Source organism: Onychostoma macrolepis, chromosome 03, assembly GCF_012432095.1.
Source record: "Onychostoma macrolepis isolate SWU-2019 chromosome 03, ASM1243209v1, whole genome shotgun sequence".
Taxonomy (NCBI): domain Eukaryota; kingdom Metazoa; phylum Chordata; class Actinopteri; order Cypriniformes; family Cyprinidae; genus Onychostoma; species Onychostoma macrolepis.
Window position 1 is genome coordinate 38,636,753 of NC_081157.1, and position 27,301 is coordinate 38,664,053.

At 36.2% G+C, this 27,301-nt stretch overlaps 1 protein-coding gene across 2 annotated transcripts; it reads right to left on the minus strand.

Moving 5' to 3' along the window:
- Nucleotides 1-26,142, minus strand: clcn7 (chloride channel 7). Of its 2 annotated transcripts, XM_058770742.1 has the most exons (25): nt 25,927-26,142; nt 25,229-25,303; nt 24,667-24,732; nt 24,404-24,469; nt 23,711-23,843; nt 21,501-21,610; nt 17,835-17,915; nt 17,589-17,651; nt 17,424-17,507; nt 17,249-17,342; nt 16,921-16,985; nt 16,701-16,817; nt 16,428-16,482; nt 16,250-16,310; nt 12,635-12,776; nt 12,410-12,503; nt 5,261-5,433; nt 5,056-5,107; nt 4,758-4,885; nt 4,478-4,563; nt 3,136-3,268; nt 2,982-3,041; nt 2,705-2,881; nt 2,270-2,350; nt 1-1,373 (listed from the first exon to the last, which is right to left on the minus strand). In XM_058770742.1, exons 1-25 carry the CDS (start codon nt 26,029-26,031, stop codon nt 1,287-1,289), a joined length of 2,388 nt encoding a protein of 795 aa, XP_058626725.1. In that variant the 5' UTR covers nt 26,032-26,142; the 3' UTR covers nt 1-1,286. The 2 variants fall into 2 exon arrangements, with proteins under 2 accessions (XP_058626725.1, XP_058626726.1); XM_058770743.1 differs by lacking the exon at nt 25,229-25,303.
- Nucleotides 26,143-27,301: the final 1,159 nt, after the last annotated feature.

The following is a 27,301-nucleotide window of genomic DNA, read 5'->3' on the forward strand; positions in this document are numbered from 1 at the left end:
TTCATTTGTTGATTCATAGCTTTATTAGTTCACAAAGTTGTTCAAACGGTTATAAAACTCCTCTTTTTTACTTCAAATCAACAACCATATAAAAAGTAGAGATCAGCAAAGAGAAAGATCATTAATCAATAAAAACAAATAATGTTGGCTTTGAACAATGAAGCATGAGTCAAACTTTATAGCACACGAACAAAACAGGATGTCGTGTTCAGTTAAATAACGTTTGTTGCAATCACCGCTTGGCAATTATTTTAGCATAATCATCTTTCACTGCTCAATACTGTAATTTATATGTTCATTTTAAAGTACAGATTTTCACAGAAAACAAATGCAGCTCGAGGCAGAAAATTCACATTGTGTAGACAAGAACTACCCTCACGAAATGTACTACATAAAACCTCTAGCTATAGTTTTAAACTCGTACCAAAACTTGCCAGTGCCAAGAGGCTTGTGAAAAATAGGATTTATGCATTTAATTTTAGGGCCTGATCCACCCTAACAGATTTAATACCAATTAAATTGATAAATCAAGACAGAAACATTTAAAAATCCTAAACAGCACTGGGTAAACAAAAATGTAATTAACCATATTTGCATATCTGTAACAATATAATATGTAGTAGTAAACATCACCAACAGGTTTCTTAAAGCTACGAATGGGGATTAGAAGAATCTATATTATTCCATATCAGGAAACTTGCTTGAATTGTCCTGCATATTTATAACGAATAGCTTACTTTGAGCTAACAACACCTGAATCTGTTAAGCATTAGCAAGTAAGTATTCAAAACCACAGCCTTGCTGAAAATGAAAAATAAAAAATGCATACTGACACACTGTTATGTCAATATCCATTATCATTGGCATGGCAATACACAGGGACGTACACATCTCAAATGATAACTAGCCATGATAAACATGTAAGGTGACACAAAATGGTGCTTTTGGAGAGGCACAAAAAGTGAGGGCTCCAGAAAAGCTCATCTACTCTAAAATATTATAATTGTAATAAATAAACAGTCACATAGTGCAAAACTACCATAATGTGCTCATCCACTCTTTTTCTACAGGCAAAAATAAACGCATAACTAACTGTGTGATAAAGGAGCAATAATGTATTTTTTTCAAATATCAAGCCCTTAAAATACTGAACTTCAGACAAATTGTGCATGTTGCAGGTTTGTGTTTGGCATCTTTGACACGAGAGACTCTGACCAGCCCCTGAGTTTTTAAAAGTCCAAAGCTGGTGCTCTGAAGGCAGGGTCCAGGGTGAACATGATGACCAATCATGTCTGAGCCAGCTGAAGCTCCTCCAGACCATCTTTACCCAAATGATAGCGGGCGAGATCCTTCCTGGTTACCAGTCCCACAACCTTCACATCCAAAGCACAGGGAATTAGAAACTGATAACATTACTGGAGATGAACGATATTTGAATAATATTTGCAACGCTATATGGCCAATTTTGACTGATACAATAAGTATTGACGCTATTGCAGATAACCGTTAAAAAACTGGTCAATATTCAAATGTTATATTATTTCCTCTATAATATTATATTTCCTCTTTACAGAGATATTAAAATAAATAAATAATAATAATATTAAACGTTATTTTTATAGCACTTTTCATAAATAAAAGCTCATGTGCAATACAACAGGTATAAAAATAAAAACACAACACTGACGATGTGATTTCACACAGTATCAATATCAATACATATTTAAATCGATATACTCAAAAGCAACTTTAAAAAGATATGTCTTGACTTGCCTAAAAAATATATTAATGCTTGAAGCCTGTCTGACACAATAAAAATAAAATGGATGAAATAAAAAAAATATATAATGAATTATTATTAAGTAAATAAATTGTAAATAGATAAATAAATACAATAATTTAAATGCTGTAAGAAAATTTAGGAATACTACCATTAAATGTGCTATAAAAAAAAAAGTATATTCTAAAGATTTGACAGTTTTATTAATTCATTATTAGTTTTTTTGAAGATTCATTTGAAGTGTTAGATGATGGAAAGGTAATCTAAATGTAAAACTAAAGGAAATGAACATGCAAAATTAAATATCCAATACTGATCAACAATGATATATTAAACAAACAAACAAACAAAAAATTCTCTAATATCGGCCAATAATAACAATTAATAATACTAGTATAGTGCTACTATTTTGTGCATCTCTAAAGATGAGCTGAAAGTTAAAAGTAGTAACTGAACCACAATAAAACAATAGAATAGTGAAACACTTACCCTGTTTTCATTATCAACCACCACCAGATGTCTCAGTCCTAGCGCCCGAAACAATTTAAACACACGGGGGAGTGAAGTCTCCTGAAATCAAATAGCAAAGACTGAACAGTTATTGCTGCAGATGATTAAAGCACATGACAACTGAAATACACTTCCTGGTGACATTTATTACAGATCATTTGCAATTGGTTTTGAGTTATTTCAGTTGGATGTGGCAGTGCGTTCTATTTAAAGCTCTGGCACTGCATAATTCCAGGTACGATAGCTGAAAACTGGAGATCTTCCAGTATCCAATATCAATTTATTTGACTTCCTATGCCATTGTTATGGCATTATAAATTTCACATAAACTTTCCCAAATGGCATGTAAATACAAAAATTCTGTCAAATTCCGCAACTGCAGGCCAGAATATGCTACCATGCAAGTTAACCGACCTGAGGCACAGTGTATGGGGTCGGGTTCATGAACTCTGTGAGGTCCATCATGCACTCCCTCTCGTCCTGAGAGACGTGGATGGACTGGATCGGGGGGAAACGAGGATATGCATCTCTGAAGTCCTTCAGCTGTAACTTCCTTTGGCTGAGACCCGAAGACGCCCTTTCCACAAACACCTGAGACACAGACAGAGGGCCGAATTTGCTGTAGTAACAGTATTTCCTAAAAAATGAGGATTAAAGTCCATCCGAAGTATCATAATTCAGTTTTTTAGACCTTATGTTTGAGAAGAACAATCAGCTGAGAGCGAAGAATAAGTCCACAGATTTTTCCTGGCTGTGAAAAGAAAACAACTTTTAGTTTTTATTGAAACTGAAATAAACTTGTAGGAATGACAGGATCTGAGGTTGTGTTTTCGTGGTTATGTCACCTCGTCGTTCTCAGTAGCATGAGCCACCACTGGGAAGCCGTTGTGATTGGTGGATGTGTTGCTAAGGACGTCCACAATTCTCCCGACTTTGTCCACTCTGTTGAAGCAGGTGACTGGAGAGCTCATGACCTCTCTGTGATGAAAACATCAACACGCAAATGACTTCATGATACTTCACCAGGGTTTTTTAGAATTATTTAATATTTTAATAATTAAAAAATAATTTGAATTAACTTTTATTTAGTGCTTTTTTATTTGTTTCTATTTATAAAAATGTACATGAAACATTAAACAATGCTAACATATTTGTTTCAGTTTTAGTTATTTTAATTAAACTATTTTTAGTTCATTTCTGTTAGTTGCCAAGGCAACATTTATTATTTTCTTTCTATTTATCATTTTGTTTTCAAGTTTTTCATCTAATATTACATTCTATTTTATTTCAATTAATGAAAACAATTTTAATGATAATTGTAGTTTTGGTGAACTACAACAATATTGCACTACACTACTGGTTGACTTTTGGTTGCCATATCTTTCTGTTTTGCTAATACCAGTTGGATGAAGGACTTTTCTTTCTTCAGACAGCGCTGAGAATGCTTGTGTTCAGACTCACAGTCGCACTCACCTTCATTACTTTATGGTCTTCGTCAGTTCTGTCTAATAATTGAAAGGTAAATACTATAAAACTTTTTACATATACTCTCAACAGTCAGTAAATACACTCTTTAATAAAGTCTTTGAATATCTACTAAATATTTTTTAAATGTCTAAATGTTTTTTATTTGTGTTGTGACAGCTTTATTTGTAAAACAAATACTACAACAGGATTACAGAATCAACAAGTTCCTATCTAAAGTATAAATCTGTTCATTTTACAGACATTTTTTAAGTTCAAATACATTTTTTTGAATTTATACATTTTTAATTAATTTATTTTATTATTTATTATTTTATTTATATTATTTTATTCTTTCTGTAAAAAAAACACACATTTAGATTTTTAATGCATGTGTTCTCTACTAACTTTAAATTAAATACTGTGATATTACTTAGTCCTTTATATCGGCCATTAGCTACCCTGCTCTGTGAAAAATCAGCATGAGCCATCAACCACAACACTACACCTAAAAACCTTCAGCTGACTGAAACTCAGCACTGGTTTATTTAATATATGTAACATTTTATACTCATTTTGCTCTCTCACCTGAGACGGGAGTCATGAGTCATGATTAAGTGTAATGTTGCATGGTTGTGTGAATTACCTGGAAGCTCAGACTGAGAGTCAGTACTGAGAAGTTCAAAGCATCATATGACATGTAATGCTAGAGGGTGTGGTTACCTGGCCGTCAGCCAATGAGAAGTAGGAGGAGCATCCCAATGGAGGAAAGGAACACTCTGAAGCTTAATATGGATGTCATACAGGCCCTATAAACAACAAAAACCAGTCAGACAAACGCACAAACGTGCTTCATGCTCTAATAACACAAAACATATATGACATGCATGCATGACTAATGCTTCACGGCACCCTTAAAAACCACAGATCAAAAACTCCTGGAAAAACAAATCACCAGCTCTCAGGAGACAAAAACAGCCAGGCCAGGTGTTTTGCTTCTCACCTCTATAAAGTAATCCCCCACAATCTTGGCAGTCATCAGTACAAGCATGATGGGAAAGCCATAGGTCACGTTCCCGGTGGCTTCTACCAGGATTACGGTGAGACTGAGGGTCATTCTGACAATGCCTCCTGTCAGATTAACACAACAAAACCATACTTGTTATTGCTGCTGACATGTACTTCCTTCACAGAAATGCAGATGGGAGAACTATTATAAACCATAAGACAGCATTCCTGCTGCATTTTCTTAAAGAATATCTAGTTGGCACTCACATCACGCTAAAACATCAATAACTCACCAAGCTGGGCCGCAGCACCTATTAGAGCATATTTCCCAGGATCCGCCCAAATCTATCAGTTAAGAAAACATGTCAACAGCACAATACGGCATATTTTTCTTCATTAAGCTTTATTTTTCTCAGATTTGTTGTTAAAGATTAATTAAAAATGTAGGTGGGATTAAAAAAGGGTGTTGGAAGCAGAGAAGTGGAAAGCTGTTCTTACTGATTGGCTGGAAGTAATGGTAGACAGAAGGATCCCAAATAGTCGTCCCCAGGCTGCTCCAATGAGCAGAGACGGGATGAACACTCCAGCCGACACGGTCAGACCATACGTCCAGACAGCCAGGAAGAAATAGGCCAGAGTGAAAACCCCCAAAGTCAAGGGGTTGTAAGATCCTGAGCGAGAGATATTCCCAGTAAAATTACATTAGTAAAATAAAACTAGATTGCAGTCGCCTTCAAAATGTTGGGCAGCCTGGTTAGAAGGTATGGCTTTAGACTGGGACTGCAGTCTTAATAATAGACTGTCCAGTTATGGCCCATTTACGAGGTAATAATAATTTATATAATCATATTACTTTTTTGTCCCGCTTCCCTTGGTTAGATTCAAGGATTGATATCATATTATCTACAACATTCTTTATTATTTTCATTATGTTGTCATTATTTATATATATATATATATATAAAATATATTTTAAATAAGTGAAAGTGAAGTGACGTGTGGCCAAGTATGGTGACCCATAATCAGAATTCGTGCTCTGCATTTAACCCATCCAAGTGCACACACACACACCGTGAACACACACCCGGAGCAGTGGGCACCCAGTGGGCACCCGGGTAGCAGTTGCACAAGGGTCTCACCTCACCCGTGGTATTGAAGGTGGAAGACAGCACTGGTTATTTACTCCCCCCACTGACAATTCCTGCCAGACCTGAGACTCGAACCCACAACCTTTGGGTTACAAGTCCAAATTTTTACATAAATATTATAAATATGCATTATATAAATATTATAAATGTGTGTGTGTGTGTATATATGTATATATACAGTCATGGTCAAAAATATCGGCACCCTTGGTAAATATGATCAAAGTCGGCTGTGAAAATTAATCTGCATTGTTAATCTTTTATTTAATAAATTCACAAAAATCTAACCTTTCATTAGATAATAAGAATTTAAAATGGGGGGAAATATCATTATGAAATAAATGTTTTTCTCTAATACACATTGGCCACAATTAACAGCACCCTTTTATTCAATACTTCTTGAAACCTCCATTTGCCAGTTTAACAGCTCTAAATGTTCTCCTATAATGCCTGATGAGGTTAGAGAACACCTGACAAGATATCAGAGACCATTCCTTCATCCAGAATCACTCCAGACCCTTTAGATTCCCAGCTCCATGTTGGTGCTTCTTCTCTTCAGTTCACCACTCATTTTCTACAGGGTTCAGGTCAGAGGACTGGAATGGCCAGCAGAAGCTTGGTTTTGTGCTCAGTGACCCATTTTTGTGTTGTTTTTGAGGTTTGTGTTTGGATTATTGTACGGTTGGAAGATCCAAACATGGCCCATTATAAGATTTCTAACAGAGTCAGTCACAGATTTTTCTATCTGTTGGTATTTGATAGAATCCATGATGCCATGTGTCTAAACAAGATGTCCAGGACCTCCAGCAGAAATATAGGCCCACAACATCAAAAATACAGCAGTATATTTCATTGTACACATGGGGTACTTTATATCCCTGTGTTCACCAAACCCATCTTGAGTGTTTGCTGCTAAAAAGCTCTTTTTTTTTTTAGTTTCATCTGACCATAGAAGCCAGTCCCATTTGAAGTTCCAGTCGTGTCTGATAACTGAATATGCTGGAGTTTGTTTTTGGATGAATGAGGAGAATTTTTCTTGAAACCCTCTCAAACAACATGTGGTGATGTAGGTGCTGTTTGACAATTTTTTTTAAGGTTTTCTGACCCCGAGACTCAACTATTTTCTGTAATTCTCCAGCTGTGGTCCTTGGAGAGTCTTTAGCCACTCAAACTCTCCTTCTCACCGTGCATTAGGACAATATAGACACATGTCCTCTTCCAGACAGTTTCGTAGCATTATATGTTGATTGGAAATTCTTAATCATTGTCCTGATGGTGGAAATGGGAATTCATTGTATTTGAGAAAAACATTTATTTCATAATGATATTTCCCCCGTTTTTAATTCTTATTATCCAATGAAAGGTTAGATTTTTGTGGATTTTTTAAATAAAAGATCAAAAGGATAAACAATGCAGATTAATTTTCACAGCCTTCTTTGATCTTACTTACCAAGGGTGCCAATATATGTATATGTACAGTGGGGGAAAAAATTATTTGATCCCCTGTTGATTTTGTACGTTCGCCCACTGACAAAGAAATGATCAGTCTATAATTTTAATGGTAGGTTTATTTGAACAGTGAGAGACAGAATAACAACAAAAAAATCCAGAAAAACGCATTTCAAAAAAGTTATAAATTGATTTGCATTTTAATGAGTCAAATAAGTATTTGATCCCTTCGCAAAACATGACTTAGTAATTGGTGGCAAAACCCTTGTTGGCAATCACAGAGGTCAGACGTTTCTTATAGTTGGTCACCAGGTTTGCACACATCTCAGGAGGGATTTTGTCCCACTCCTCTTTGCAGATCCTCTCCAAGTCATTAAGGTTTCGAGGCTGACGTTTGGCAACTCACCTTCAGCCCCCTCCACCGATTTTCTATGGGATTAAGGTCTGGAGACTGGCTAGGCCACTCCAGGACCTTAATGTGCTTCTTCTTGAGCCACTCCTTTGTTGCCTCGGAATACCCATCCACGACCCATTTTCAATGCCCTGGCTGGCTTCAGTGCCCTGGCCCTGATGGTACATGGCCCCGTACATCGTCCCTTTGATGCGGTGCAGTTGTCCTGTCCCCTTAGCAGAAAAACATCCCCAAAGCATAATGTTTCCACCTCCATGTTGGACGGTGGGGATGGTGTTCTTGGGGTCATAGGCAGCATTCGTCCTCCTCCAAACACGGCGAGCTGAGTTGATGCCAAAGTTGAGCTGGATTTTGTTCTCATCTGACCACAATACTTTCACCCAGTTCTCCTCTGAATCATTGGCAAACTTCAGACAGGCTGTACATGTGCTTTCTTGAGCAGGGGGACCTTGCGGGCGCTGCAGGATTTCAGTCCTTCATGGCGTAGTGTGTTACCAATTGTTTTCTTGGTGACTATGGTCCCAGCTGCCTTGAGATCATTGACAAGACACTCCTGTGTAGTTCTGGGCTGATTCCTCACCATTCTCATGATCATTGAAACTCCACGAAGTGAGATCTTGCATGGAGCCCCAGTCCGAGGGAGATTGACAGTTATTTTGTGCTTCTTCCGTTTGCAAATAATCGCACCAACTGTTGTCACCTTCTCTCAAACTGCTTGGCGATGGTCTTGTAGCCCATTCCAGCCTTTTGTAGGTCTACAATCTTGTCCCTGACATCCTTGGACAGCTCTTCAGTCTTGGCCATGGTGGAGAGTTTGGAATCTGATTGATTGATTGCTTCTGTGGACAGGTTGTCTTTTATACAGGTAACAAACTGAGATTCGGAGCACTCCCTTTATGAGAGTGCTCTTAATTTCAGCTCATTATCTATATAAAAGACACCTGGGAGCCAGAAATCTTGCTGATTGATAGGGGATCAAATACTTATTTGACTCATTAAAATGCAATTTATAACTTTTTTGAAATGCATTTTTATGGATTGAAAAATTTTGTTATTCTGTCTCTCACTGTTGAAATAAACTGACCATTAAAATTATAGACTTATAATTTCTTTGTCAGTGGGCAAACGTACAAAATCAGCAGGGGATCAAAAAAAATTTTCCCCACTGTGTGTATATGTATATGTATATGTATATGTATATGTATATATATATATATATATATATATATATATATATATATATATATATATACACACACATATATATACACATACATGCATACATATTTACATAAAGATTTATATACACTTCCGTTCAAAAGTTTGGGATCAGTAAGATTTTTAACGTTTTTAAAGATGTTTCTTATGCTCATCAATGCTGTATCTATTTGATCAAAAATACAGGGAATTTTTTATTTTTTTTATTTTCTGAAATATTATTGCAATTTAAAATAACAGTTTTCTATTTTTATATACTTAAAATATAATTTATTCTTTATTCTTTTTTAAAGAAATTAATAATTTTATTCAGCAAGGATATGTTAAATACAGTATCTCACAGAAGTGAGTACACCCCTCACATTTTTGTAAATATTTTATTATATCTTTTCATGTGACAACACTGAAGAAATGACACTTTGCTACAATGTAAAGTAGTGAGTGCACAGCTTGTATAACAGTGTAAATTTGCTGTCCCCTCAAAATAACTCAACACACAGACATTAATGTCTAAACCGCTGGCCACAAAAGTGAGTAAACCCCTAAGTGAAAATGTCCAAATTGGGCCCAATTAGCCATTTTCTCACCCCGGTGTCATGTGACTCGTTAGTGTTACAAGGTCTCAGGTGTGAATGGGGAGCAGGTGTGTTAAATTTGGTGTTATCGCTCTCACTCTCTCATACTGGTCACAGGAAGTTCAACATGGCACCTCATGGCAAAGAACTCTCTGAGGATCTGAAAAAAAGAATTGTTGCTCTACATAAAGAAGGCGCAGGCTATAAGAAGATTGCCAAGACCCTGAAACTGAGCTGCAGCACGGTGGCCAAGACCATACAGCGGTTTAACAGGACAGGTTCCACTCAGAACAGGCCTCGCCATGGTCGACCAAAAAAGTTGAGTGCACGTGCTCGGCGTCATATCCAGAGGTTGTGTTTGGGAAATAGACGTATGAGTGCTGCCAGCATTGCTGCAGAGGTTGAAGGGGTGGGGGGGTCAGCCTGTCAGTGCTCAGACCATACGCCGCACACCACATCAAATTGGTCTGCATGGCTGTCGTCCCAGAAGGAAGCCTCTTCTAAAGATGATGCACAAGAAAGCCCGCACACAGTTTGCTGAAGACAAGCAGACTAAGGACATGGATTACTGGAACCATGTCCTGTGGTCTGATGAGACCAAGATAAACTTATTTGGTTCAGATGGTGTCAAGCGTGTGTGGCGGCAACCAGGTGAGGAGTACAAAGACAAGTGTGTCTTGCCTACTGTCAAGCATGGTGGTGGGAGTGTCATGGTCTGGGGCTGCATGAGTGCTGCCGGCACTGGGGAGCTACAGTGCATTGAGGGAAACATGAATGCTACTGTGACATACTGAAGCAGAGCATGATCAACAGAGCAGTATTCCATCATGATAACGACCCCAAACACACCTCCAAGACGACCAATGCCTTGCAAAAGAAGCTGAGGGTAAAGGTGATGGACTGGCCAAGCATGTCCCCAGACCTAAACCTAAACCAAGCATCATTGAGCGCAAGGTCTCTAACATCCACCAGCTCCGTGATGTCGTCATGGAGGAGTGGAAGAGGACTTTAGTGGCAACCTGTGAAGCTCTGGTGAACTCTATGCCCAAGAGGGTTAAGGCAGTGCTGGAAAATAATGGTGGCCACACAAAATATTGACACTTTGGGCCCAACTTGGACATTTTTTGGCCAGCGGTTTAGACATTAACGGCTGTGTGTTGAGTTATTTTGAGGGGACAGCAAATTTACACTGTTATACAAGCTGTACACTCACTACTTTACATTGTAGCAAAGTGTCATTTCTTCAGTGTTGTCACATGAAAAGATATAATAAAATATTTACAAAAATGTGAGGGGTGTACTCACTTCTGTGAGACACTGTAGATAAAAAGTGATAGTAAAGACAAGTATGTCTATTTTGAAAAAATGCTGCTCTTTTTAATTTTTCATTAGTGGTGCAACGGATCACAAAACTCATGGTTCGGATCATACTACGGATTTAGAGTCATGGATCGGATAATTTTTCAGATCAGCTTACTTTAAGTAGTACTTAAGTATTTAGTATTTCTAGGCTGCTGTCTCTTTAAGACTAAATGCACGGACCTAAATACTGACAGACATTCGATTTTTTCTTAGTCAGCTGTACACGTTAATTTAAGACATGGACATGACCTACTGTGTTTACCAGAATACTTGCCAAAACTGGTATTTCACATAACTTTGTGTGTATGTATCCATATTAGAATGATTTCTGAAGGATCACGTGACACTGAAGACTGGAGTAATGATGCTGAAAATTCAGCGCTGCGTCAGAAATAAATTCTATTTTAAAGTATATTAAAATAGGAAACCAATATTAGAAATTGCAATAAGATTTCACAATATTACTGTTTTTTTCCCCCTGTATTTTAGATCAAATAAATACAGCCTTTATGAGCAGAAGAGACTTAAAAACATTAAAAATTACTGTAACAATTATTGTAATTATAAATTACTGGTCCCAAACTTTTAATTGGCAGTGTGTGTATATATATATATATATATATATATATATATATATATATATTAAACAAGATGCTTGGTTTGGTTTCTACAGTATCTTCTACATGCCCTAAATGTACATGTAAAAGACATCCATATACAACTCTGCACAATCCGTAGTAAGGTAAACATCTGTTCCCTTTCAGTCAGTCACTTTCCACGTTACGTCGGTGACCGACGAACTGGGACGTGACGTCTCTGTTGCCTCCCTCAGGGTCCGAGGGTTACACAAGTAACCGAGACGTTTTTTCATCATACTATTAGGCTGATTATATACGGTTGCCTGGCAACATTGCTCAAAAAGCTGCCCAGTGTATCATCAGCCTTAAGCATTCCAGCTCTAGGGGGCAGTATAGGGCCACTAGCAAAGACATATCATCAAAACCATATAAATTAAGTGTAATATTAATCATATAAAAAAAAAATCATATAAATCTGATTTTAGGAAATAATATAATCATATTAGGACATTCTAATGCATTAACAACTTGCCATATTTAAAGACCAAAAATTGTCATGATAAACTTTGGCCACTTGTTATTTGTGATTTTGCTTGTTTAAGTCCAGTGGCTGTGTACTGACTGTTGTGCACTCACTGCACTCTGGGAAAGCAATCAAAGATGGCTTCTCTCCAGAGCGTAGGAAGATTTTAGCTGCCTGTCAGCAGGCCTGCTTCCAGCTTGTAACTCTAAATCTGCTTTGGCAGACACGTGCATGCAAACACACACAGGCTAAAAAACATGCAGATACACCACATAACAAGTGAAGAAGTGTTTGAAGGCTTGATGTTTCGATTGCAAGTTTGATAAGATGTCCACACACATTCCCAAACCCGTCCACACCCAACCACACCCTCACTGAGACACACCTGGAGGGTTGTGGAACAGACTCCTCACACTCCGCTCAGGGGTGTTGAAGAAGGCGGTGGCCATGGAATTATATTCACCATCAGCACAGAACAGCTGTAAAGGAACAATATAACAAATCACATTACTCTTTGGCATTGCTGACTATATTCTGATCTAAGATCTGTTCAGCTTAGCATTTTATCGTTTAAGGAAACATCTTGACAGCCTAGTAAGTATATAAACACCTGTAGGGGATATTCTTCAGTGTTGTCCTGTCCCAACGGCTGGCAGTCATTGGAGAAATAGATCATAGCAAAGGAAACTGTAGCGGTCACCGCGGCAACCAGCATAGCCTCCATCACCTGCAGGCACGGCCGGTGGATGTACCTGAGAAAGAAAGAAAGAAAGAAACATTTTTCAGCACAAAATGTAAAAATTACAGATTTTTAAATGTTTTTAAAAGTTGGCTTTTATGCTCACCAATGCTACATTTATTTGAGGGGGAAAAAACCCCCCTGCAATATTCTGAAATATTATTACAATTGAAAATAATGTTTTTTCTTATTATCATGTATTACAAAATGTAATTTATTCTTTTGATGGCAAAGCTGAATTTTCAGCATAATTATTCTAGTCTTCAGTGTTACATGATCCTTCAGAAATCATTCTAATATGCTGAGTTGCTGCTCAAGAAACATTTATTATTATTATTATCAATGTTGAAAACAATTTTTTTTTCGTAGGGGTGTGCGATATAACAATTTTTAATCGTGGACGATAAAAATGTCTCCACGATCTGCTTTCGAAGAAATATCATAGTATCGTGCTACAGCGCACATTCTATCAGCTGCAGTTCTGGCGCCTCCGTCATATAGCCTACTGTACAACGCCACATGCATTCACATCAGTGTTAAAGGGGTCATATGATGCGATTTCAAGTTTTCCTTTCTCTTTGGAGTGTTACTGTGGCTCAGTGGTAGAGCATTGTGTTAGCAGCGCAAAAGGTCGTGGGTTCAATTCCCAGGGAACACACATACTGATAAATGTATAAATGAATACCCTGAATGCACTGTAAGTCGCTTTGGATAAAAGCGTCTGCTAAATGCATAAATGTAAATGTTACCAGCTGTTTGTGCATAGATAAGATCCCTGAAGTTGCAAAGACTAAAGTCTGAAAACCAAAGAGATATTCTTTATAAAAGTTAAGATTCAACAGGGTACTTGCACCTTTCCCAAATTTAAATTCAAGCACTTTTTAAGCACTTTCAAGGTGCATTTTCAAGATTTTCCAGCACTTTAAACTGTGGTAAACACACTTGAGTTTTTCACTTTAAATCAGATGTTATTGTGCTATTAAAAACCACCGGTCTGGTTCGCATATAGCATTGCATAATATAAATAACCAACATAAAGTATATAAATTATAAAATAAAAAATAAAGAAAGAAATAATTTACAGGGTACCACCATTTTTCAAATAAAATGTAAGGCTTTTTAAGACCTGCACAAATCAAATAAATACTATATGAGCGGGGAAGGGCAATGTCTATGGTAACATATTAAACCATAAAATGACTGCAAAAAACATGATCTGCAGTTCAAATACAGGTTTTCACAAATAGAGTTTTATAAAGTGACAAACTCAACATTTCAGCCTTTAAAATATTTTTAAGAAATAACTAAAAGGGATGAGTCAGAAGTACAAAGAATAATTTTGTTTTTCAGCAGCTTTCAACAAGCCCGCCTTCTGTTTTTGCTCAGAACAAAAAGCTTTCAAAAATTAAAAAATCAGCCTTCCAAAATCTAAAACATTTAAACAGTAAGATGTCTTGTGTGCTTTAAATTAAAATAATTCTTTACACTTTTGACTGTATTGATGCAGCGGTTTCCCCGGTAACGGCTGTACACAAAGCAGCGCTGTTCTCATAAATGATACTTTCAGAAATTATACTGTACGTCGATGAAATGAAACGAAAATGCCAAGGCAGTCGGTTCACTTCAGAGATAAATATTAAAAACACCCGCCCTGCATTTTGACTTTGAATGTTTATTTTATCATTTCACTTTAATCGTGACAGTCTTAACATATTTAACTGAACATGGGCATTTTTGCTTACCTTTTACACAACTTGAAAGCACAGACTCTCCCATGAAAAAAAGCTGAATTTACAGGAGACTTTACATTATTTTAACCATAATTTGTATTTGTTGTTTTCAAGCCAATGCTCATTGAAGCGGCAATCTCCCGACGTGTTCCATCAGAGGGCGCGCGTCAATAAAGACAGACAGCTCACACTACAGCCACACGGACTCGAGCGGAGCTGTAGCTTATTTTATGTAAAAGAAATAAAGAAATAAATAAAAATTATATTAAGTATTCCGTAAGAAAATGTTTTTTTAATGAAACCAATGCAACTGCATTTTCAAGCATTTTTAAGTACTTTATCCAAAATCCAAGCACTTTTCAAGGATTTCAAGCACCTGTACAAACCCTGATTCAACCACACCCCCCTAAAACGGCTCATTCAAACACGTCCCCACATGTCTACGTCACGGTGTGGGGAGATTTGCAAAACATGTCCTGGAGACGCTGTGTTTCATTGTGAAAGTGAAACTATTTTGTTTGGGCTACCAAAAGAGGACACAACTAGAAATCAGTGGTTAAGTTTTTTACACAAACTAATGTTCTTTTTAGCAACGTCATATGACCCCTTTAACTCAGCGGTAGAGTTACTCTCACAGGACACTGCAATTATTCACAATCAGAAAAGTACATTATTTGCATGTGCTTGTAAATGTTTCATTCGCGCTTTTTGTTCAGCTTAGCATTGCGTGCAGGTCTTAAAGGGACAGCCGACTGTCATTAAAGGGATAGATCACCCTAAAATTAAATTTCTGTCATTATTTACTCACTGTCACGTTGACCCAAATCTAATCTAATCTAGAAATCTAATTTCTTTCTTGTGCTGAACACAAAAGAAGATATTTTGAAGAATGTGGGTAACCAAACAGTTGCTGGTCCACATAGAATTTGATAGAAGGAAAAAAAATCATATGGAAGTCACTAGGGACCAGCAACTGCTGTTCAGCAGAAGAAGAAACTCATTCAGGTTTAAAATAACTTTTGGAAGTAAATGGTGGTATAAAAATAAAACACTAAGGCAGAATTTTTTGTTTGTTTTATTTGTATATTATATGTAGTTGTAATGTGTATCTTTGTTCTTATTTTTTAATAACAAAGATAAAATAATGACAAAGATTTTTATCTTCGCCCACTTTGGCCTAAATATCTGCCATTCTTAAATTTTTTTTTTTTTTATTATTTTGTTACCTTGAAAGGCTTTGTCTTTATAATAGGGAAATTAGTTTGGCTGTAATGCTCAGACAAAATTATAAAACCAATATGATAAAGAATCGTGATAAAATCGTGAATCGTGATATTTTTAAAAAAGAAATCGTGATATGATATTTTATCCATATCGCCCACCCCTAGTGTGACGTCATTAAAACTATGAATTTAACGTGTGGGTGTAACCCAGAAGATTGTCACATGACATGTGATTGATGTGTAAAAGTCTTCAGACACATTCCATTGGCTTTTGCTTAGAAATACACCCAGTAATACACCCTAATTGCGACAAAACCTACACATTTGACCAATCATATAGCAAACTCAGCAACTGTAACCTATTGTCAAGTTGCTGCAAAAAAATTAATTAATAATAAAAAAAAAAAAATGGCCAAAATACAGACTAGATGCATTAGTAGTTTTTCCACTATACAAAATTTAGATTTTCCAGTTCAATTTTTGGCCATACGTATTACGCATGACCTTCCATATTCAATAGCTTGCAATCATACCTTATTCTGAAAATTGTTAGCCAATAATTGATGACATTGAACAATGCTCCAAGCACCCCTCCTGGAAAATGAAAGCAAAAAAAGAGGAATGATTCAAATGGTATATCCTTTCATTATCATTTTATTAAAAAAAATTATGATGATATTTTATGCATGGACAAAGTGACGTTCCCCTCACCTAAAGCTCCCATGATAATGAAGAGAGGAATTTCATATAAATTATACTGTACTGTCTAAAAGGGGAAAAAAACATCAAATTTAGTACAGGAATGTCATGACTAATATAGCTACAATATAATATAGTTTTTTCATTCTTGTGGTATTTTAGACAGCTTCAAGGGTCAATTCCACTTTAACAGATTTTCCTTTTAAATCTCAGTGCTGAGTTAAAACTTTCCTAAAAAAGGGAAAGAGTGTCAGAGTAACTGTAGGAGATAGAGACAGAACTTACATCACTGTCAAAACGACCAAAGTTAATGAGACCGGGGCTAGACAGTTCTCCAGGCTTCCCATGGTAAATACTCAGGAAAAAGTTCAGTGTGAAGGAGGAGACCATTGATGCAAAGAACTAGATCAAAAACAAAGCAGGATGAGGGGTTCAAACGGTCGAACTTTAAAAAACAGACAGTGCTCTTTAATGAGAAGCCAAGCTCTTATTCACAATCACTCACAATTCTCCACGTCAACAGCTGGTTCCAGAAAGACGCGCCTTCCTCTAAACTGAACAGAACCCCACCTGTGCCACAAAAACACAATGAATCAAAGATGATCCTGGACAGTCTTATCCAAGAACCATTTCAGGGAGGTTTAACAGTCTTTGAGCTTTTATTCAGAGGAGCAAATGATGGATTTTCACTTATAACCACAACTCTGTAGTGTATCAGGTACTTTAATATGCTTTAACAACATCATAATACCATATTTGACATTGGTTTTGCATAACTTACTTCTATCGCATGTAAAATATGGATATTTAAAATGATTTTCTTTATGTCTCACCAACAGGGGCTCCAAAGGCAGCGGAGACTCCAGCCGCTGCTCCTGCCGAGACAAAGTCTCTCTTCTCTGTGTCCCTGCGGAAATACTCAAATATCTGCAGGAACAGAAACTTGAAGTCAGGCTCTGTGTTTACTGTAAGATTACTGTTAGAGTCCTAGCAGTACAGAAAACTGACCTTAAAATCTTTTTTCAGTGAAGTGCTTCTGCCTTGAGATACTCCTGCAGCCACCACTGCTCCCGAGTGAATCATGGGTCCTTCCTGTGAGAGGAGAGCAGCTGCTGAGTCCAACAATTAGCTTATTAATCTCATTAACCCCAGCTGACTGTTTTTCTATTGTACCTTTCCAACAGCGAGACCTCCAGCAACTGAGCAGATCACACCAAAGACCTTTATCGCCAGAGTCTGTGGACATGGAAGAAAACTGTTGTTATGGGGATCTATTATAAGAAAATTGAACAGTATCTATTTATCTACACATCATATCCATCTATATCTATCTGTAATCATTTGTTTAAATTTTAACCTTTTTGTTCAGTTAAAAATCAATCTGTCTTGTTTTTCTTATAGAGAAGCTTAAGCTATCACCTTTAGTCGAACAACACGAGGGATCTTCACTCCATTCAGGTAACATTTTATTTGAGGGATTCCACTTCCTGCTGCAATGGGCTGTGAGAAAACAGACAGAATTTAAAATAATGTTCAAAGTAAAATAATATACACTTATTTACTAAACATTGCATAGTGCACAATGTACACCATTCAAAGTTTATTTTTTATTTTTTTTGTGTTTAAAATCTTATACTGACCAGGGCTGCATTTATTTGATACAGTAAAACCAGCAATATTGTGAAATATTACAAAATAAAATTGTTATAATATATTTAAAAAGTTATTTATTTGTGTGATGGTTAAGCTGAAGTTTTAGCAGTTATTAGTCCAGCCTTTAGTGACACATAAACCTTCAGAAATTATTCTAATGTACTGATTTGCTGCTCAAAACGGTTCCTTATTATTACTATTATTATTATTATCAATGTTGAAAACAGTTGTGCTACTTAACAGTTGCAGAGGTGGAAAGTAACTAATTATAAATACTTTCGTTACAGTACTTGAGCATTTTTAAATTTTTTCTACTTTCTTGAGTATAATTAAATTGTGGTACTTTTTCTTTTACTTGAGCAGAATAAAACTAAAGTATTCAACTTCGCAACATTTAGTTTTCACCAAAAGTACAAAGCACAAAAAAATAAACGAATAAAAATAAGACAAGGGAGGTGCCGATGGAGAAACAGAGCGAGCTGACTTCAAACTTCTGGGGTGGAGCCCTGCGCTTCAGGCAATAACAGACATATCTGACTCGGGTGCAAAACCAATCAAAACGATCCAGTTCAGCTGGGGGGCTGTTTCTGAGCGTTTCTATATTTTAGTGAATGTGAGCTATGCTCTGATTTTAAATCGTAATTTTTTCAGCTCCTGAAATGGGTCACACTGTTGATATTACCAGAGCACACAGCAGCATAAGTAAATAGAAAACTCGGTTGATAGAAGCACAGTTATTGCATGGATGGAGCAAGAACAATGTAAGTGTCTAAAATACATGCACACAGTTCAATTGAATGGTAAAACTTCCCTCTTTAACAGTGCAGTTAAACTAAATGTACGAAGCTAAAATAACCTCAACATTAACAACAACACTGAAATAAGAGTGCATGCATTTTAACGTGCATCTGGCTGATAGATCCACCATGATTTATCTGTTAATCACTTTTTCTGTGTGCGTGCTTTGGATGTGTGTGCACATGGGCGCAGAAACGAGATAGTCTATGAATGACCGGACGATTTATTCATATCCAAAACAAAACGATGTGAACATGCAGAGAGTCCAAAACGGCCTAGTAGAAGTAATACATAATAACTTATGACGTGCAGGAAATCCCTAATATGGACAAAGGCATCCTGCTATCGCTGTAGCTAAAATAAAAAAGTTAATTTCAGGTCATTTCCAGGTAATAAATATAGTATATGAATAATGCAGTGCTAATTGACATAACATTCATTACAGTATAGAAACTATTCTTATTATGTGTTTGTATAAACCAATCCTAAAATTGTCATTAGGAAAATACAGAAGAAATTATCGTCCAGCAGTGTATTTGATTTCCTAGCCAATTAAAAGACATAAGAAAAAATAAAGCCTGTCAATTTGACAAAAGTTGTTCTTTTTTTTCTTTACATTTCTGTCCCCCTCATTTCTGAAATGATAGCTATGTCAGTCTTCTTGTTCTTGAATGGTTTAAAGTCATATTAAAATGCACACAAAGGAATCGATAAGAGGAATAGAAATTTTAATTTTAGAACAAGTTACAGCATTGGAATAGATTTTGGATTCCCAAGCCTATGTATGGGTTAACATGTTAAATAAAATGCTCTTTTTTTGTCCTGCCGAAAATGTGCCTGGAGTCCACCTTTGTTATTATAACAAACTACACTTTCAATGTGATTTTAAACCATTCAAGTCAAGAAGATTCACAGGATGTTTTCTCTGTGTTCTATAGCCTGTTGATTTTCATTATGAAATATTTTGCAATAAGATGATATCTAAGATTTATTTTTTATTTTTTTACCTTATTGGAATCAAAATTAGGAATTGACAAGAATCTGAATCATTAAAATTCAAACAATGTCCAACCTTACCCATACCCCATATTATTTTTTTACTGGCACCTTTCTATTCAGACTGTTTTAGACCCTTTCTTTTCTTTTAAACCTTCACTTACCCTTCTTTGCTTTTGCCCTTCTTAAAAACAACCACATAATCTTATACGTGAATGTACTTTTCAAAATTAGTTATAAAACAGTTGCTCCTGATAACAGGGACAGGTAGTATGTTTGCTTAACATAGCGTCAAACATGACAATTTATGAGATTAATATCATGTTTTGGTCCAAAATCCCTATATAACATCAGTTGTGTTTGAAACAGTTAGGTTCTGTGGTTCCATGTTGCTTCTCATCACAGTGAGACAGAAAATATTTTGGTAACACTTTACTTGAAGGGTGTGCATAAGACTGACATGTCATGACATGTCATGAATGTGAAGGAGGTTTTATGCATATTTATGACAACTGTCATGAAGTGTCATTCGCTCAGTTATGTCATTTTTAATGCAAAGATGACATTATTTGACCTAACCCTACCCCTACCCGTAACCCTAACCCATAACAAAGACATCTCAAACAATGTCATCTTTGCATTAACTGGGAAAATGACACTTAATGACAGTTGTCATAAACATGCATAAAACCTCCTCATATTCATGACATGTGTCATGCAGTTGTGTGTTTATTGTCTTCCACGTTTCATCAGTCAAAGCGTCTCTATCTGCATGTTATTCAGCAGTAGTGATATCTGATGCATTTGTCCAAATAAAGGATTTCCTGGGTCTCACTTGTGAAACAGACATTAAAGTACATGAGGGTTAGGGTTAGGGTTAACCCTGCTCCATAGTGCTCACATCGTCTCATTTTGGGTAAAAATTGGAAAATAATACTGAAGTACTTTGTAATGCAGTAACTTGAGTAATTTTTCAGCAAAATACTTTTTTACTCTTATTGAGTCATATTATTTTTCAGTACTTTTACTTGTACTCAAGTAAATTATTCCTTAAGTAGCAATAATTTTACTTAAGTACAATTTCTTAGTACTCTTTCCACCACTGAAAAGTTTATACATTTTTGTCTGGATTTTTTGATGAATAGAAAGTTTAAAAAAGCAGCATTGATTTGAAATAGAAATCTTGTGTAACATTATGCAAGGCTATACTGTTACTTTTGATCAACTAACTATAATAATGCATCCTTGCTAAATAAAAATACCAATTTCTTTTTAAATCTTGCTCATCTCAGTGTTTTGAAAAGGTATGTATTTAGTTCTGCTTAGTAGAGAAATGGCAAAGTCTGATTACCATATATAAGCTGAGAAATAGAATTAATTTACTTCTAGTTCATTTGTGGAAATCAACAGGACAGTGGGATGCACTGCTTTGTGGGATACATTATCTGGTACATATTATGTACTGTAGAAATAGTATGAGTAGTATTTTAGTATGCTATTCTGAACATACCCAAATTCTGCTTTCTGCTTGGGAACATTTCATTGAAAGAGCCGAGTGATTTCTCTGAAGTGATACTGAAGCACAGAAGGGAAGCAGAAGCCACACAAATCTCATTCTGACTGGAAGAAAACACTCACCTCAAAAAAAGCAACAGCGATAGCTCCGACCATCACGAAAGCAGAGTTCAGCACTGCCCACAGTATTAGAGAGATGGACAGGCCTCCAAGCTCTGTGAATTTCACAATGTCTGAACGTCTAGTTAAAGAAGCTCTGAAGCCAGGAAGAAATACAGTGCCCTCCACTAATATTGGCACCCTTGGTAAATATGAGCAAAGGCGGCTGTGAAAATAAATCTGCATTGTTCATACTTTTGATCTTCCATTCAAAAAATTCACAAAATTTTAACCTATCATTGAAGTAAAGCAATTGAAAGTGGGGGGAAAATCTCATTGTGAAATAAATGTTTTTCTCCAATGCATGTTGGCCACAATTAATGGCACCCAATTATTGCAACGTCCTTTTCCCAAGATAACAGCTCTGAGTTTTCTCCTGTAATGCCTGAAGAGTTTGGAGAACACCTGACAAGAGATCAGAGACCATTCCTTTATACACAATCTCTCCAGATCCTTCAGATTCACAGCTCCATGTTGGTGCTTCTCCTCTTTAGTTCACCTCACTTACTTTCTATAGGTTTCAGGTCAGAGGACTGGGACGGCCATGGCAAGCTTCATTTTGTGCTCACTGACCCATTTTTGTGTTGATTTTGATGTTTGTTTTGGATTATTGTCCTGATGGAAGATCCAACCACAGCCCATTATAAGATTTCTAACAGAGGCAGACAGGTTTAGATTTTTTATCTGTTGGTATTTGAGAGAATCCATGATGCCATGCATCTGAACGAGATGTCCAGTACCTCCGGCAGAAAAACAGGCCCACAACATTAAAGATACAGCAGTATATTTAACCGTGGGCATGGAGTACTTTTTATCCCTGTTTGTACTAAACCATCTGATGGGTTTGCTGCCAAAAAGCTCTTTTTTCAGTTTCATCTGACCATAGAAGCCAGTCCCATTTGAAGTTCCAGTCGTGTTTGATAACTGAATATGCTGGAGTTTGTTTTTGGATGAGCGAGGAGAATTTTTCTTGAAACCCTCCTGAACAATATGTGATGATGTAGGGGCTGTTTGATCATTTTTTTTTAAGGTTTTCTGACCCCGAGACTCAACTATATTGAGTCTTTAGCCACTCAAACTCTCCTTCTCACCGTGCATTAGGACGATATAGACACACGTCCTCTTCCAGGCACATTTGTAACATCTTTAGTTGATTGGAAATTATTAATTATTGCCCTGATGGTGGAAATGGGGATTTTCACTGCTCTAGCTCTTTTCTTACAGCCACTTTCTATTTTGTGAAGCTCAACAATCTTGTTCTGTACAGCAGAAATATATTCTTTGGTTTTACTCCTTGTGGTGGATGATTAAGGGAATTTGGCCTTTGTGTTCCTCATATTTATAATCCTGTGGAACAGGAAGTCATGGCTGGACAATGTCATGCTCCTAGTCACCCTGGTGTGCTAAAAAAAAAAAATATGTAAATATGAATGGGAATATACTTCAGAGATATTTTACTCATAAGAATTTCTAGGGGTGCCAATAATTGTGGCCAACATGCATTAGAAAAAAACATTTATTTCACAATGAGATTTTCCCCCCACTTTCAATTGCTTTACTTTAATGATAGATTAAAGTGAATTTTTGAATGAAAGATCAAATGTATAAACGATGCAGATTTATTTTCACAGCCGCCTTTGCTCATATTTACCAAGGGTGCCAATATTAGTGGAGGGCACTGTAAAAAACACACAATGACACTTAATTAAACTGAACAAACCTTTCCATGCAATTAATTTAAACCTTTTCATTTAAAAAGTTGATTAGTCTGACTGTACTATAGCACAGTTTTATAAATATTACTGAGCTATATTACCACGTAATACCATGAATAAAATTTGTCTTTGTACCAAACATTGGCTACTGATATTTTTTCCTGGAATATAAAAATAACTAAATAAAAAACATATTTTAATTTAGTTGAGGGCTAAATTAAATAAACTACATGGACAGATGAAATTAGATTTAAAAAAATAATGCTCATGCCATGCATCTGTTTCCAGGCAAATTATTCCTGTAGTAACAATGGAAATAGATTTAACAAACATTCCTATTACAAAATTGCACAAAATGAAATTATGTTTTGACAAACTGTTCACAAACTGCAGTGTTTTTTGAGTGCTTTACATAAGAAACTGATCATATTAGATAGATGACTGACAGAGGAAGGATACTTTGTTTGACTACAGAGTACTTATAACCAGCTAATTTCTCCACAGCGATGTCTATCATGCATGCGATGAGACCAGTGAGAAACCCAATCAGACCGCAGATCACCCATCGCCTGATCTCCAGACATCCGAAACCCTACGGTTAAGAGAAATAAACATTAAAAGTTAATCTATAATTTTTTACAACAAATTACTGTTACATGACAAGGACACCAGAGTCTGTTCTGTCAGTACACTGAATGAACTGCTAAAACGTGGAAACAGCTTAATGCCGTTCCACTAATCTTCAAAACGTTTGGCATGACACATTAATTTGGGGTCAAGCCATATTTGGAGAATACTATGAAAAATATGTGCAATGCACTGTAAGTTGTGTTGTCGTTTTAATGCATTAATTTAGAGTTATTATTCATACAGAAAACAATGTGATTGAAAAAGAAACCAAGGTGTTTCGGGATCAAGTTAATACAACACATGTACATAAACCAACAATTTAAAAAGAGCACAAAAGACTGTGAAATGCCCCACAATTTTGGGACAGCCAGTTAAAACTGCAAACTGCACATTCATTTCAATGGTCTCCATCAACCGTTAACAGCTTACGAATTGCACATGATCCAAGTTAACTTTTCCCACAGACACAGAACCAGTTTGTCATCTCCACCTCTAATGAAACTCTCTGATGGTGCTACTGACCATGTGACTCATCCGCCTCTCTTCCTCCAGAAACAACTGATTCTCGCTGTTATCGTAATCAAGACTCTGAAACACAAAATGCACTAGGTTTGACATTTTACATCACAGCTCTTCAAAGACAGTTCATTTAAAGTGTACATGTTGCATTTTGTCTGTGATTTTTAAGTTAATTTACAGAAAACTTAGAGTTTTCAAAGCATTTTTAACAGACACTCAATAGAAAGAGGAAAGGGTGACTGAAGGTCAGGTCTAGATTCAATTACCTCAAATTTGAGGGACAGCAGCTTTTCATTATGAGGGATTTCCTTCAGTCGACTTCTCAAAATGTCCTGTGTGATTCGGGAAAAACAGACTCAGACTTGACATTCATCAAGGGCATATACAGTCATTCTATGCTCATGCAATCAGAATAGATCAACACTTTATTTAGCTACATCAACTCTTTGCAGCCATGAGCAAACTTGACCTCATGCCAACACATTGGAAACATAAACTCACAAATGATCAAGTACATCGCATGCATTTCCCCAATAAATTATTTTTATAAAGTGCAGGCTGAAAAAGCCGATGAGTCAGGCATTTTCCTGAGTCTCTAGCCAAAAATGCCTGATTTGATGAGAGATTTAGACTACACTCATGCGCTATCCCAGCATTCAAAGCATCAAAACCACAAAACATTGAAATTAAAACTGAAACTATGTGTGTTTTCTGGACTGGAGTATAGGCTAGGCTTTTATGTCTGCATTTTCAATAACGTTTTGTTTCTGCACGTCTTTAAAAAAAAATGTAATAAATAAAAAGGAATTGATGTAAAATAGATTTTACCTCTTCGGGTGTGATTTCCTCCTCAAGGTCCACAGTGCTCAGCCTGCCTATATGAAATAAACCTCCCGCGGATAACTATGAACCAAATACATTAAATTTATCAAAAGTCTACTTTAAAATCTACATTTAGAGCCAGTTTGCTGCACAAAAAATATAAAATAAAAATGCTATAAAAAAAACAAAAACAAATGCTGTTGGTGCAAGTCTTGGTGACACTGTCAGAAATATCTATTTTCAATCTTTTTAACATCTATACTTCTAGCTATGCTCCTGACTGTAATCAAGAATCAACCAGTTCAATCTAGGTCATAGGATCACAGGTGCTTGTTTCTTAGCAGAATAAGAGGGTTAATAGAAATGGGAAGTTAAACTCCAAATATCCAGAGTTGCAAAACACCTGCAACTTGCCAGTAGGTACAAATCCTTACAAGGGCTTACAAGAAACACAAGGGTTTACCCTCTAATAACAAGTTTGAGAACTATTTTGTTTTCATTTCAACGATGTAATGACAAGAAGTTAGTGCAAGTGTATTATCATGCTTTCTGTGTCTGCAAGTCAGCACACTGCTTTGCATTTTAACAAGCATGCTTTATTTAATAAGCAGGGCAAGTATTTCATATGAGCAGAAGTCAAAACATTTCAGAGCGATTGCTAAGTCATATTGTTGCAGTCTGTTTGGCCTGTCTGATAACGATACCTGTCTGTTGTATTTCACGTCCTCGGCTCCGTTAAGCAGAGGCGTTCTCTCTCCGCGATCATCGCCTCGGCTAGACCATGACACTTTCTTCGCGATGTTGGCCATGTCTACTTTGACAAGTAAATATACATCAAACCTGCTAACTGTAAAACTACTGCGAACACTTCTTCCCCATGACTAACAATCATAAGCGATCTCGTGACGACTGTACGGAGAGCACAGAGGTCCAAGAACGAAATCGGTTTCAAAGGAAGTCTGGGAAATGTAGTTCACAGTTATTCTGGGTTCTGTCACAGAGATGATACTGTAAAAGGTTAAAACAGTGCTCATGACTGTCGTATTATATATTTTAGATTATATTAACTCGCATATATCTCCGCGGATTCCTCTTTGAATCATGGGTCTTGTAATTTTCATTAAAAGAATTAAGGTGATAATTAAAAATAGTGAGTATTTCATTAATGAAATTGTGACCCTGGACCACAAAACCAGTCTTAAGTGTCAATTTTTCGAAATTGAGATTTATACATTATACATATTACTAATCAAAAATGAAGTTTTGATATATTTACGGTAAGAAATTTACAAAATATCTTCATGGAACATGATCTTTACATAATATACTAATGATTTTTGGCATAAAAGAAAAATCGATAATTTTGACCCAAACAATGTATTTTTGGCTATTGCTACAAATATACCCCAGCGACGTAAGACTGGTTTTGTGGTCCAGGGTCACAATTGTGATTCAGTGTTGTATAGAAAATATTGAGGACTTTTTACAAATAAAACCAAGAGATGTGTTTTCCTCATTTTTTTTTAAAGGAAACTTAAGCCGTTTTGAGGCTTGAATTGAGGAACTGATTAAACTAACAAAATTAAGGTAAGAAGGCTACCTATTTATTTTGAGAGAATTAGCTCAATTTTGCAGTTTTATTTTAGAGGTGATTGTTAGTTCCCAGCATGCTTTACATATATGGCTGGATATGGAGAGTAAAATTTGAAATTAAATGCTATTTTATGTTTTTGAGTGAAGGGAAACATCTATTAATGTTTAATGTTCAGTTATGTTTGACATTTGAAAGAGTTTCTGTTACATTGAAGTTTCTATTATGCAGTGCAATCGTTACCATTGTGCTGAAGAGTAGAGCTTATGGTTATCTTATAAGGCATTAAGCCTTGTTCAATGAGCAGCAGCTTTGCTAGTGCTAGTGCAGTACTTTCTAGTATTTTCCTACTTGAGCTGTTTTGCTGTATACAGTCTTTTGAATGTACAAAATAACTCAAAGTCAAATACAAACAGGCCTTACTCAAAATCACAGACTTTTGAGAATCAACTTAAAATAAATGAGCACGTTTCATAAATTATATTAAA